Raw genomic sequence first — 14,549 nt, forward strand, 5'->3', positions numbered from 1 at the left:
AATAAAAAATAATTCAATACATAAAGTAGAATAAAAAAACAGCATTTAAAGCAGTTATACTTAAAAACTCACAATAGAATCATAAAGTAGGCCTATATTTTTCTCTAATCAAATGAAATCAAAGACAATTCAGACTCATTTGGTTATTTTCCTTCCAAAAATACTCCTTCACAAGCTGGAAGACAAAAGAGGGTAAAGAGCGTGAAAATGCTCTACGATTTTTCTGATCTCAAAATGGAGACACACACACAGCGGGAAGAGGAAGCCGGGGTCAGAGCCTCACTAGGCAGGGGAGGATGAGCACCACCGAGTAGGTGAAAATTGTTTGTGTTAGTGGAACTTTGGCTGTTATTCCCTTTGTTGAATTAATATGCGTGGATGTAAATAGCGACACTTAACGCCCATTTATTTAGCAGCTGGTTGTCCGTGTCTGGGGGTCAGGAGGAAATCTACCGGCTGAAATTTAAATGGTGTGAGAGTTTAGGAACTGAATAACTAAACTACCTGAGGACCGGTGACTTGTGGACGTTTTGTCATTGCCTGGTGAAAAGAAAATCCTTCAGGTTTGAGTGACAGGCTGCCTTCATTCTGATGAAGGTCGCCATGACCAAAACGTAATTCATACAATAGATCTACTGGGAGCAAGTCTCTACACAGTGTGCTGACTCTACTTTTTTACTTGAGTGACAGGCTGCCCTGCTGTCATGGAGTCCGTGGCTCGCTAAAAGCAGCGCCTGGAGCTGTTTTAAGGAGCTTTTCTGACGGGAGATTGTTGCTTTTCTCTGCTTCCTGTTTTTTTTTCGTGGTCAATTCTGTACAACTCTAAACATCCTCTAGTGTTTCATGAGGTGAACAGGACAGCCATATATCACATGACGCTGAAAACACGGATTAATGTGATCACGTCAATGGCAGGGACACGGCTCATAAATGACCTAGAAACACGTCAATGGCGGGGAATGAGTTAATATTTTTCGACCTGGACTTTTTTTTTGTATTGACCAAGACCCGGCTTGCTACCCTACCACAGCTGACTTCCTGCAACAACGCAAATTTTGCGGGCTTGACTGACGTCACAGGCTGATCAGGTAATGTGAATATGGCGGCATTCCTGCTTGAAATTTGGTATGGATAACCAAATTATCCACTATTGTTTTTCTTTCGGACCCCCACACTCAAGTGTTGGTGAAAGATAAATTCTCCCCGTGTGTGAAACGAGGAGCTAAAACCCCCCACAGTTAACCCTTCACCTAAACACCTGCAAGATAAGACTTTGGACGAGGCCGTATCCATAGCGACCCGCTATGTTTTCGCTCACCATCCGGGAAGGAGACGGCTCCCACTATCTGACTGTCAGGCTTACAGCACACAAGGACAATTATGGACATTCCTGACCACATTTCTACTCACTCAAACACACACGCACACACTCACACACCCCATCCTCCCCCCCCCCATGCCGCCTTGGTCCTGCCTATCTAGCACTTGCACCTCCTCCCTGGACGCTCATCCCCCCCCCCCCCTCCTTCCTCGGTCACATCTTATTGGGGCCATAGATATATGGAGGCTGCTATGAGCGACATACATAGCCTCCAATGTTGATGTGGACGACCTACTCCCTCCCACTTCCCACTGCTAACCCCCATCCCCCGCAAACCCACTCCCTCCCCCCCCTCGTTTTTCTTGTTTCTCTGTGTATGTTAATTCCTTACATTTAACAACAAATGTTTATGTATTGTATAATATTCAAGTGTGCCATTATTCCTATCCAATCTAGTAATAATGTAAAAAATCTTAATTTGAGTATAGAAGGTGATACCCATTCGTATGTCGTTTTTTGTCCTTGGTGTTGTTTGTTTGAGGATCGCAATGGAAATAAGCCAGTGGCTTCAGGAGGAAATCTACCGGCTGAAATTTAAATGGTGTGAGAGTTTAGGAACTGAATAACTAAACTACCTGAGGACCGGTGACTTGTGGACGTTTTGTCATTGCCTGGTGAAAAGAAAATCCTTCAGGTTTGAGTGACAGGCTGCCTTCATTCTGATGAAGGTCGCCATGACCAAAACGTAATTCATACAATAGATCTACTGGGAGCAAGTCTCTACACAGTCAGTGTGCTGACTCTACTTTTTTACTTGAGTGACAGGCTGCCCTGCTGTCATGGAGTCCGTGGCTCGCTAAAAGCAGCGCCTGGAGCTGTTTTAAGGAGCTTTTCTGACGGGAGATTGTTGCTTTTCTCTGCTTCCTGTTTTTTTTTCGTGGTCAATTCTTTACAACTCTAAACATCCTCTAGTGTTTCATGAGGTGAACAGGACAGCCATATATCACATGACGCTGAAAACACGGATTAATGTGATCACGTCAATGGTAGGGACACGGCTCATAAATGACCTAGAAACACGTCAATGGCGGGGAATGAGTTAATATTTTTCGACCTGGACTTTTTTTTTGTATTGACCAAGACCCGGCTTGCTACCCTACCACAGCTGACTTCCTGCAACAACGCAAATTTTGCGGGCTTGACTGACGTCACAGGCTGATCAGGTAATGTGAATATGGCGGCATTCCTGCTTGAAATTTGGTATGGATAACCAAATTATCCACTATTGTTTTTCTTTCGGACCCCCACACTCAAGTGTTGGTGAAAGATAAATTCTCCCCATGTGTGAAACGAGGAGCTAAAACCCCCCACAGTTAACCCTTCACCTAAACACCTGCAAGATAAGACTTTGGACGAGGCCGTATCCATAGCGACCCGCTATGTTTTCGCTCACCATCCGGGAAGGAGACGGCTCCCACTATCTGACTGTCAGGCTTACAGCACACAAGGACAATTATGGACATTCCTGGCCACATTTCTACTCACTCAAACACACACGCACACACTCACACACCCCATCCTCCCCCCCCCATGCCGCCTTGGTCCTGCCTATCTAGCACTTGCACCTCCTCCCTGGACGCTCATCCCCCCCCCCCCCCCCCCTCCTTCCTCGGTCACATCTTATTGGGGCCATAGATATATGGAGGCTGCTATGAGCGACATACATAGCCTCCAATGTTGATGTGGACGACCTACTCCCTCCCACTTCCCACTGCTAACCCCCATCCCCCGCAAACCCACTCCCTCCCCCCCCTCGTTTTTCTTGTTTCTCTGTGTATGTTAATTCCTTACATTTAACAACAAATGTTTATGTATTGTATAATATTCAAGTGTGCCATTATTCCTATCCAATCTAGTAATAATGTAAAAAATCTTAATTTGAGTATAGAAGGTGATACCCATTCGTATGTTGTTTTTTGTCCTTGGTGTTGTTTGTTTGAGGACCGCAATGGAAATAAGCCAGTGGCTTTATTGTGTTTTTATCCTCGGTGATTGTTTGTATTCCCTGTATCATTGTTGACATTCACCAAATAAAGTCAATCAGTCAATCAATCAATCGAAACCTCACGTGACGTCAGTCATCGTCAGTTCTTCCTAGTACAGTATATATAGCGAGGGTTCTAGGTCACACCCACTCTGGCGGATCATAGCAGCAGTTGGCATCACGGCTGCTCATTCCCCACCCTTGCCTCAAGAGGAGCGCCACCTTTCAATGGAGTCATACGCCAAAGTACTTGCCATGCATGCCATTTGCTAAATAAAGTCTCTTGTTAAACCTTACCGACCGGTCTCTCATGATTGAAATGTATTTATACCAAACTACTCGACATCAAACTTCATGCTCATCAAGTTAGACATGTTATATACAAGTCAAGTTTATTTGTATAGCCCTAATTCACAAGCATGTCCCAGAGGGCTTCATAGAATATGTCTAGCTAATTCTAGCTGACACAACAGTAGCAAATTACAGAATAAAGATAACACATTGAGAAATAGAGAAAATATAGAAATATAGGATAGAGCAGAGGAGGAGAGCAGGGGGAATGTAAGAGAGTGAGTGGGGAGGGAATGGGAAATGTTGGAGAGTATAGGAGGTGGGGAAGGAGCAGGGGAAGGGGGAAAGAGGAGAGAGCAGGAGAGGGGAGGGAGAGCGAGGGGATGTGGGGGAGGAGAGAACGGAGAAGGAGAGGTGGGGAAAGTAGCAGGGGAAGGGGGAAAGAAAGAGAATGGGTGCCATGCTTTAAAGTGGAATGTATGCCATGCTTTAGAAAAGTGGAGGAGGTGGGGAGGGAGAGCAGGGGGAATATGAGAGACTATATGGAGAGAACAGGGACAGGAGGGCTAGCTGACACAACAGTAACAAATTATAGTAGTAATAATAACACATCGAACAATCATGATAGAGAAATATAGACACACATTTTGCAAACGGACATATGTCGATTTCTTAGCTTAATTTGCTGCAAGCCTTTAGTAGTGAATCCCTTTCCCAAATAAACACATGTTCCTTGTTGTGCATAAGTTAGCCATGAAGTAAATACTAGCTACTAGCCATCTAAAAATAAGCATGGCTGATGAAAAGCGCTAACGTATGCTGTCTCTGATTTTTACTGTTTTATACAGGTTAGTAATCAGGAGGTATGCTACAGCAGGTAGCAGAGCATTTTCTTACCGTGCTCCACATCTCTGGAACCAGCTTCCTCTGTCAGTTAGGGAAGCTGGCTCCATTTAAATCTTCAAAACTAGACTCAAAACCCATTTATATTCCCAATCATATGGTTGTGCTTGATGGTTGTGTTTGATGATGTCATTCTCTAGAAATATTTATTAGCTCTTGACTACAATCCTGAATTGCTGAGCGGGCTGTCTCAAGCCAGCAATATCAGTATAAACTTAGACTTGACCTAATTTAATAATATGGTATCAGTCAACCCAGTAGCTTAGATAGAAAATCTAATAGCTGGTGAATAAACTTAGTCCTGAACTGCTGAGCGGGCTATCACAAGCCAGCAGTATCAGTATAAACTTAGACTTGACCTAATTTAATAATATGGCATCAGTCGACCCAGTAGCTTAGATAGAAAATCTAATAGCTGGTGAATAAACTTAGTCCTGAACTGCTGAGCAGGCTATCACAAGCCAGCAGTATCAGTCTAAACTTAGACCTAGACTAAGTAGACCTGAATTAGCAGTATAGTATTAGTCATCCTAGTATGGACAGAATGGATAGAATATCTATGATATCCGCTGAATAAACCTAGTCTTGAACTGCTGAGTGGGCTGTCTCAAGCCAGCAGTATCAGTATAAATCTAGACTTGACTTTGTAATATAGTATCAATTGTCCCAGCAGTATCGACAGGAAATTATTAGCTGCCAAACATAGTTCCACCCCTGCGCAGATTCCTCTGTACCGGCTCCCCCCCCTTTCTCTCTCTCCTCCTCAGGTGCCCTTCATTGGCCTGACGTACACCCCCGCCGCCGCAGCCCTGGATCCGGTCGTCATTGTCCGTACTGGCTCTTCCCCCTCTCCTCTTCTCTCTCTCCTCCCCAGGTGTCCTTAATTGGCCTGATGTACACCCCCACCGCTGCAGCCCTAGGTCCGGTCGTCTTCGTCCCAGCTACCTGTCGTCACTCTAGGCCAGTGGTGCCCAATTTGGGGCCCGCGGGCCAAGTTTGGCCTCTTTTTTTTTGGGCCCGCCACGGATTTGGGGGTAAAAAAAATTTTTTTTTTTTTTTTTGCAGGCCAGCCCACCGGGCAGTTGCCCGACGTGCCCGATTATGCAGCAGCAGTCCGCGCCTGAATGGAGATGTCGGGACTCTTCTATCTACGATTAACGTTAATTTTGTGCAGCTGGTATTCTCTCTCCCCGACTCTATCACACGGGTGTGAGGCATTGCTATCTGAGGATTGATTGCTCCTGATTGGTTGGCTGAATCACCTGGTTGGGGGGTGAGCTCTGATATTTGATCCCTCCCCAGTCACTGGCTTTACACCAGCTCAGCAAGATGGACAGATCATCATCACGGCAGTGGCACACTGACAAAAGAAAGTTTAGGACGGAGTGGCAAGACAAGTATTTTTTTCCCCAAAGTAAATTCAACAGCGGTTTGTCTCATTTGCAGACAGAGAGTGGCTGTTTTGAAAGAGTACAATATACGTCGCCACTACGAAACTGATTTTCAAAGTACGTTGAGGATTTTTCAAGTTGTGAATTAAGTCAAATTTATCTCTTGATTACAAAGGTGGAAAATACAACTGTTTTTAACTGGGTGTTTACTGATTAAATGTTTAAGCTCCCCACAAATGCAGATGTTTTTTTAAATATATATAACCAATTGCAAATTATTACAATTACCAAACAGATAAAAAGTAGATTATTATATTGAAATGTTATTTTAGATTTAGAATGTTAATTTTCTATAAAACACAATACATTTTAATGTAATTCCACAACGTATATTTTTGGCATCGATGCTCACTATCACTGGTCGAGGGCTGCCGGTAGGTTAGAATACTTAGGTAGGCGATAGATTAGCTACAGCCTAACTATAGGCTGTAGACCTGTTCAGGCTAAAATCAGACTAGAGCAGAATAGGACAGGCCAGACTAGACTGTAGATTAGCTAGATCCCCTGTGTCCTAGTTAGTTCTGGTTAATGTCTAGAGTAGTCAGTTTGTCTGATCTGCTCCCCCCTCCCTTCTCCTGCTCTCTCCTCTTTCTCCCCTCCCCTGCTCCTTCCCGTCCTCCTCTCCTCCCCAATTTTCCCCATTCCCTGCCACTTCCTGCTCTCACCTCTCTCACATTCCCCCTGCTCTCCCTCCCCTGCACCCTCCCACCTCTCCTTCTCCGTTCTCTCCTCCCCCACATTTCCCATTCTCTCCCCACCTCCTCCCTCTCCCTGCTCTCTCCTCCCCCACATCCCCCCGATCTCCACCCCTCCTCCCCTCTCCGGCTCTCTCCTATTTCCCCCTTCCCCCTCTATTCTAAAGCACCATTCTACTCCAAAGCATGGCACCCATTCTATCCCCTCCCACTATTCCGCCACTATTTTAAAGCATGACACCCATTCTACCCTAAAGCTACCCATAAGCTCATTTGTGTATCGCCATTCAGTCTAAAAAGACAGATGTGATTTTTGGTCCATATCACCCAGCCCTAAAATAGAGCTTTTGCTCTTTGTTTGGTCCTTTGTTTGGACAGATTGAGGTGAAATAATGATTGGCATTTGCCAAATCCATAAAGGTTCATGGATATTTATGATTAGAAGTCTATAAGCTCACAATTCAAACTTGTTAGGATTGAAGATTAGATCACAAATATCAATCATATTAATAGATTTTTGGAAACAGAAATGTAAAAATGATCTTTTGACTGACTTTAGAGGACAGCTAAAACACTTATTCTTCCCCAGTTCCCTCAGACGGAAGAGGAACCAACCAACCAACCACTTGTAACATTGTATAACTTAATTCAACTCAAAGTTGTTTAATGTTCAAAAAGTTTTTTTTTCTTTTCTTTTTTTTCTCTATTCAGACGTGGTGCATTGCATTCTGGGTAGTGGTCACCATGGATACACCTCTTTAGCCACTTTCAGACATGAACTCCGGGTCAGGTCAGGATTGCTTGCCCTGAGCCTGACCCGGGGGATACATGAAGTGTACCCTTTCAGACATAAGGCTTTCATACATGTGGAGCACCTCCGGGTGTAAAGTAGAGAGGGGGCGGGGGTGGGGGGAATTTGGTCATGACCACACAATGGGGAGTTGTGAAAACTGACCACACAGCTGCACTTCACTGTCTGAGCATAGCCTTAAGTGAATCGCATTGACATTCAACAAACTATCACGACATGCAGAGTCTGAAAACAAGTTGCTAAAAATACATAATGGGCGATAACTGCCTAACGTTCACAGCATATAATCGTTTGCGCATAACGTTAGTAATTAATTAAACAACCCTACAACTCACGCCCAGATGCATCGATTTCCTCGAGGCTCAAGCGCTAAAAATAAAACAGGTCTTTGCTATTATGTAAAGTCATTGCATAAATGTGTTTTTATTGTAAAACTAAATGTGAAGTAGGGCCAAGTTATTGGAGCGGACATCACAGTATAGCAGATGACAGTAGAAGCGCGTGCCCCTGTCACTTATCTAAATCACGTTAAATCGACAAGAGATATATATAGGCCCAGGAGGACATGTTTTCATTCCGATGTTTTATTTGGTCCAATATTGAAATGTTCTACAATTGCAGGTTGTGTTACCATTACACATTATTTTGGGAGCATGTAACCATATATTTCGGCTCATTTGGTTGCTATTTAGTAGCGAAATGGAGTACCACAATGCATGCTGGGACGCCAGGCAGTGAACTTACAACTTATTTTTCCTATGGGAAGTGTGTTGTGTCTGTCTGAGCGAGGGAGTCAGAGAGAGAGAGAGTCGTATTGTGCCTGTCAGACTGAGGAGAGAGGGAGAGAGTGACACAGAGAAGGGTGACAGAGGGGAGCCAGAGGGGAGCCAGAGGGGAGCGCTCCACGCAACCAGCGCACTGAATAGGCCTGGTTTTCAAAAGCGCAAAGCGCTAAATTTACGCCAGGTGGGAAGATATCATTAGGCCGCTTTTTAACGCCGAAACGCCCATTCTCGCCCATTCAGGGAGTGCGCCACGCCCATTCGGCCTAAAGCGCATTTGGCAGCGTAAAGCCATGTTGATATCTTCCCGAGGCAGGCGCAAGGCACGTTTTTTAGCACCGAAGGCCCGTTTTAGCGCCGAAGGCCTGTGGGAGAATAGGGGCCGGACTGTGTGGAACGTGCAGAAAACAAACTGTGAAACATGTACTAATGGATTAACTGTTAAAGAGAAGGGCTGTATGCACAATTGGCACATCATCGGTACAGGGAGGAGGAGGAGACAGAGTCTGAGCTGTCGAGCAGCGAGGGAGGTCGGCGTGCTGGCACGAGGGCCAGGAACATGGAGGTCGACTAGGAGAGCGAGGCAGCCAGAGGGAGGAACATTGAGGAGGGGGAAACCCCGAGTCTGGAATTTGTGTAATATTCTGTGAGAGGCAGCAATGTGCCGCAAGACATCCAGTCTGCCGGAAAGGCATTAAGAAGATGATTATGTCATCAGTGCTGATGTCACCAGATGATGTCATCATTGCTCGATTGACATCACATCATTAGTTAATTAGGGCAATCATTAGGTAATTGGGACAATTAATCTGACCAAATTACCAAATTAAAAATTCTGGCTCCATTAGTTCACCTGCAGGCGTGCTCTTTACAATTCCTGAAACATTCAGCCTGATCGCACGTAAAATGGCATGACTGTGGCCAAACACATTTCTATGAATAAGTGTAAGTAATTTCAGTCACTTAATTTCTCAAAATAATGTTACAGTTATGCTAAACATCCATTCCTAACTATCAAAACCATTTCAGAACAATATGGCACAGTGATTGTGGATTTTTTATTATTATTGATAATTATTGAATTTCTTCTGTTATTTGACATGGAATGATTGACAGATGTCACGCTAGTCAGTGGCTCCCAACCTTGGGGTCACAAATTCAAATGGGGTCGCCTGATTTCTTTTCTTTTTCACCCTCTTTTTTTATACACCACAGACAACTTAAAACTACTACTAAGAGGATGCATTTTTTTTAGTTCTGAGTTTAAAACAGGATTCTGAGATTAAAGTCAGAATTCTGAGTTTACTGTGAGAATTTTGTGGAAAAAAAATCGGAATTCTCAGATTAAAGCCCCCAGAATTCTGGCAATTGGAAGACCCAACTGCAAAAGTGTGTTTCAACCCCTAGAGGACGCTGCATGAAAAGTATACAGTGTACTGTATAGAATTTGCTGATGCGGACTTTGTTTGTTGAGTTCTGAAAGTTTGATAAGGGACCGTTCGTTATTTATGGGAGGGGTCACTGGAGGGTCTCAGGGAGGGTACACTGTTATTAAATTGAGTCCAGAGAAGGGTCATACGAATTTGAATGCATCAAATATTTATTATATTTTATCAATTTATTTATTTTTGCTTTTCGGAATTCAGCAACTATACCCAACAACACCCCTCCTGGCCAAACCTTTTGATATGACATTTCTTATCATTTCTCATGGGGGAAAAAAAGACTCAAAGCCGTCCAGCCGACAGCTGTGCGAGAGGGAGAGAAATGCGGGGGCAATGCACCCCAAATTCATTTATAATAAAGATTGGCTTATCAAAACACATCATTGTTAATACCGACATATTGTCAGATCCGATGTATGAGGTAAGCTGCCAAGCATGTCCGGTTTAATTTATGCTCGTCAATGTAGGGAAATAAGTTTTGATGACTGAACTGGACTGCAGAATGGATGAGCGGTGGATGGCGACAGTGTCAAATCAATTGGCAACTTTGATTATATTTCATCTGCGCATTGAAGTTGGTCTCCTCCAGCGCGTAATTACACGACAGTTCATCTTACCTCATCCGGCAGCTTTGATCTCTGTTACAGCCCCTGAGTCGCACGCTACAAGCCGAGAATATTAACTATTAATATTGCTGTAACGCTCATTAGCAGTGTCAGAATACATTCGCCTCGGCAACTTCACAATAAGACTATTCTGTGTGTTATGGAACGCATTTGTAGCCTACCAGCGGCCAATAACAATGTCCCAACGACAACTGGGCCAAGTTGGAGAAAGTGTGTTGGAAACCTGAATCTAGAGGAAAAACAAATGAAAAATCTGAGCGGGAGAGGTTTTGTTGTGGATGCACAGTGCATGGAGAGCTGCACTATATACACCCAAATAGAGGTGAGCATTCTTTGTGAAGAGGGAAGGAATGGAACATTTTATTCTCAATTTGGCCATACCAGTGATAATTGTAATACTTTTTAAATTTTATTTTATGGCCAGATGTAGCCTTTCTTATCTCATAGTGCAAGTTGAGCTGTTTATGTGCTTTGCCTAATTTTGTCCCATGCGTGATGCCCTCGCGCTGCCTATGATTTTATTGACAATGCATTGTTTCACAAGTGATTTTTTCAGGGAGGGTCAAGCATATTTTCCAATCACTTGTGGAGGAAAATATATTTTAGTCAGAGAAGGGTCACACCTTTTTATTTCAGAGCGCCTCCAAATCTCTCTAGTGACCCCCATTCTAAATAACGAGGGTTCGTGTTAGTTGTCCTTTTTCACATTAACACTGACTCTGTCGTGTCCTTTTTCAGATTAACACTGACTCTGTCATGTCCGATGGATCTGAAGAACTTCCCCATGGATGTCCAGACCTGCATTATGCAGCTGGAGAGCTGTGAGTGTACACACGCACACACGCACACACACACACACACACACACACACACACACACAGACCTCAGGGGGGGATGCCTATCTTTAAGTACGCTTGTCATTAAAGAGAAGGGTTTCATTGAGAGATGTAGACTTGGACTTGAGTCGCACTTAAGACACACACACACACACACAGAGTAATCTGGGAACCCATCGGTAAAAAAGATAAAATAATAATCTCTAACCTCTGCGGGCAGGCTCGTTTCATGTCTGTATAAATGGAATTCAAGTTGGCTCCATCGGCAGAAGAAAATCCCTTTCCGGTCCCTGCAAGCTCTGCCATTGGCTCCAACCGACCGGCTCTGACCATTTATGTATTTCCTTTCTGGTCCCTGCGTGTCGCTCTCAAATCCCTCCGTTGCTATGAAACAACAACAACAATGCTAGCTCGTTGCTAGTAGCAGTAAATTTTCGATGCAAGTTGAAAGTCTGTCTCGAGAGATTACACACACAGTGACTTGAGACTAGACTTGAGACTCATCCTCAAAGACTTGAGACTTGACTTGGACTTGCACCTCAAATACTTGAGACTTGAATTGGACTTGCAAATAATGACTTGTGAGCATCTCTGGATCATATATAAGCCCTGTTCGAAACCGGTTCCTATTACAGAAATAGTGGACTATTACCGCTTTCAGACAGACACGGTTCTGGTTCTGGCTCTGGCTCCGTTCTGGAGTCTCAGACCCTAGGTGCTTTCTGGCGAAGCAGCCCGCGTTCACACCAATTTAAGCGGAACCAAAGTGGGAGGACATTATTCGGTAGTCCTTTTTTTAAGTTTATTAATTATTTGGTCTGGCATTCGAGTGAACCCAGCCTTGGCCATCTCTTCCGCAAGTTCGGCATACAACTTGTTCTTTCTTGTACTGCTTTCTAGATTTTCTTGAAATTCGCTAGATGCCCAAATCGCCACTAAACATTTGGTTTCCTCAGCAGACCACTGCAAATACTTTTTCTCCATGTTGTCTCGGCCTTCTTCTCCTTCCTGCTTGTTTCACAGCCTAGAATAAGAACCAACCGCTGAGAACCAACTTTTCAGGTTCCGAACCAATAATTCTTTCGGTCTGAACGCGCCGGCTGGTTCAAATTTGGGTTCAGTAACCGGAACCCAAACCGGAGCCCTGCCGGTGTGAAAGCCCTATATATAGAGTGTTGGTCATTTTGTACTAGCTGAATTCTCAACTGCTAATTTGATTATATTTTCTAGTGCACAGAGAATGTACCCTACATTTTCTCCCATATACCACAATGCAATGCTGTCGTGTTTACCAAAGGAGAAGAAGAGTGAGTGTCTGAAACTCGTTTGATCATTCACCATATAGTTCACTGATAAACACTACATGGGAAATAGTGAGTGAGTGAATGAGTGAACCATTCCAAACACGGCTATAGTAACTGTAATTACTGTAGCAGTGGTAGCCAACACGGTGCCCGCGGGCACCTGGTCGCCCGGGGTGGCGCTGTGGCGCCCGCAGGCCACGTTCAGATTTTTTTTTTTTTTTTTTTTTTTTTTTTTTACACAAACAAGACAAAACAGACAAACAGGCTCAGACACAGGGGAAAGAAAGGAAAAACAAAGCAAAAAACAAAACAAAAAAATATAATCAGAAAAATATATTTTTTATTTGTTTTAATTTTTTTTATTTGGGGGGAATATACACTGTAGGACACGGGGTAAAAACACTCTGGACCAGTGCTACACGGACATTCCTTGCTGCTACAAAGCAACACCCCGCCCCCCATTCGGCAAATCGGACCACGCCTCTATCTGGCTCGTCCCCAGACACAAACCAAAGCTTAAACGACACCCCCCAGTCTACCGAACCACCCAACGCTGGTCAGACGAATCAGATGACATCCTGAGAGACTGTTTCGACCAAGTGTTATGGGGAGAATTCAACACAGGAGACCTGGAAGAATATGCTGAAACAGTGTCATGTTTTATTAAAAAATGCACAGAGGACATAGTCCCCACAAAAACAATCAAAACAATGCCAAATCAGAAACCCTGGATTAACTGTGATGTCCGGGCTGCACTTCACGCCCGGACCACCGCCTTCAAGTCCGGGACGCCAGAACAATACAAGCAGACGAAATACGCCCTCCGAGCTACAATAAAAAAAGCGCGGAGAGAATATGGAAGGCAGCTGGAGGCAAAACTGGACTCCAACAACCCCAGACACCTGTGGAGAGGCCTCCATGCTGCCACAGACTTCAAAGGGGAAAGGCAGCAAAACGCCAACGTGTCACCCACCCTGCCAGACGAACTCAACGCGTTCTACGCCAGGTTCGACCCCTCTGCCAGAGCGCCTCCCCTTCTCCCCCCCTACCCCTCTCCTCCCCACCACCCCACCTCCACCTCCCCCCCTCCTCTCCCCCCCATCACCCCTCCTCCTCTCCTCCCCCCCATCACCCCCCCTCTCTCCTCCCCCCCACCTCCTCTCCTCCCCCCCATCACCCCCCCCACCTCCTCTCCTCCCCCCCATCACCCCCCCTCTCTCCTCCCCCCTCCTCTCCTCCCCCCCTGCCACCTCTCCCCCCCATCACCCCTCCTCCTCTCCGCCCCCCCACCACCCCTCCTCCTCTCCCCCCCCACCCCTCAGCACCCCCACCCCCTCCCATTCCCACCCAACAACCAACCCCCCCCCCAACCTCCCACCCCCCACAGACCCAGACCGCCCTCTCACCATCACTGAGGATGAGGTGCGCCGGACGTTCCTGCGCATCAACCCACGCAAGGCGGCCGGCCCGGACGGCATCCCCGGGCGGGTCCTCAAGGCCTGCGCCCACCAGCTGGCAGGCGTATTCACAGACATTTTCAACCAGTCTCTCTCCCTCCGACAAGTTCCCTCCTGCTTCAAAGCAGCAACAATCATCCCCATTCCCAAGCAGCAGAAAGTGACCAGCCTCAATGAATGGCGCCCAATAGCCCTCACGCCAATAGCCAGCAAGTGCTTTGAGAAGCTGGTCATATCACAGATCCGCCCCACACTCCCCCCGGGCCACGACCCGCTACAATTTGCATACCGCCCCAACAGGAGCACAGCGGATGCAGTAGCACACGTGCTCCACACCGCCCTGTCCCACCTGGAGGGGAAGGACACCTATGTAAGAATGCTGTTCGTGGACTACAGCTCAGCATTCAACACCATAGTACCCTCCAGGCTGGTACACAAGCTCAAGGATCTGGGACTAAACACAGCAATGTGTGACTGGATCCTGGATTTCCTGACAGACCGCCGCCAGGTGGTGAGGGTGGGCAACCTCACCTCCTCCCCACTGACCATCAGCATAGGAGCACCCCAGGGGTGCGTCTCCAGC

General features: G+C 45.7%; 1 protein-coding gene across 1 annotated transcript in view; it reads left to right on the forward strand.

The window, feature by feature from the left end:
• The window catches only part of LOC310776062 (glycine receptor subunit alpha-3-like), a gene marked incomplete at both ends in the record, with an annotated part of 255,247 nt that overhangs the window by 157,349 nt on the left and 83,349 nt on the right, over positions 1-14,549 (forward strand). The window contains one exon of the mRNA XM_083636211.1: positions 11,108-11,190. Within this exon, the coding sequence (XP_083492337.1) occupies positions 11,108-11,190 (83 nt within the window). The remainder of the gene's footprint in view (positions 1-11,107; positions 11,191-14,549) is intronic.

The sequence above is a fragment of the Poromitra crassiceps genome (genome assembly GCF_964638095.1).
Source record: "Poromitra crassiceps genome assembly, chromosome: 4".
Classification (NCBI taxonomy): domain Eukaryota; kingdom Metazoa; phylum Chordata; class Actinopteri; order Beryciformes; family Melamphaidae; genus Poromitra; species Poromitra crassiceps.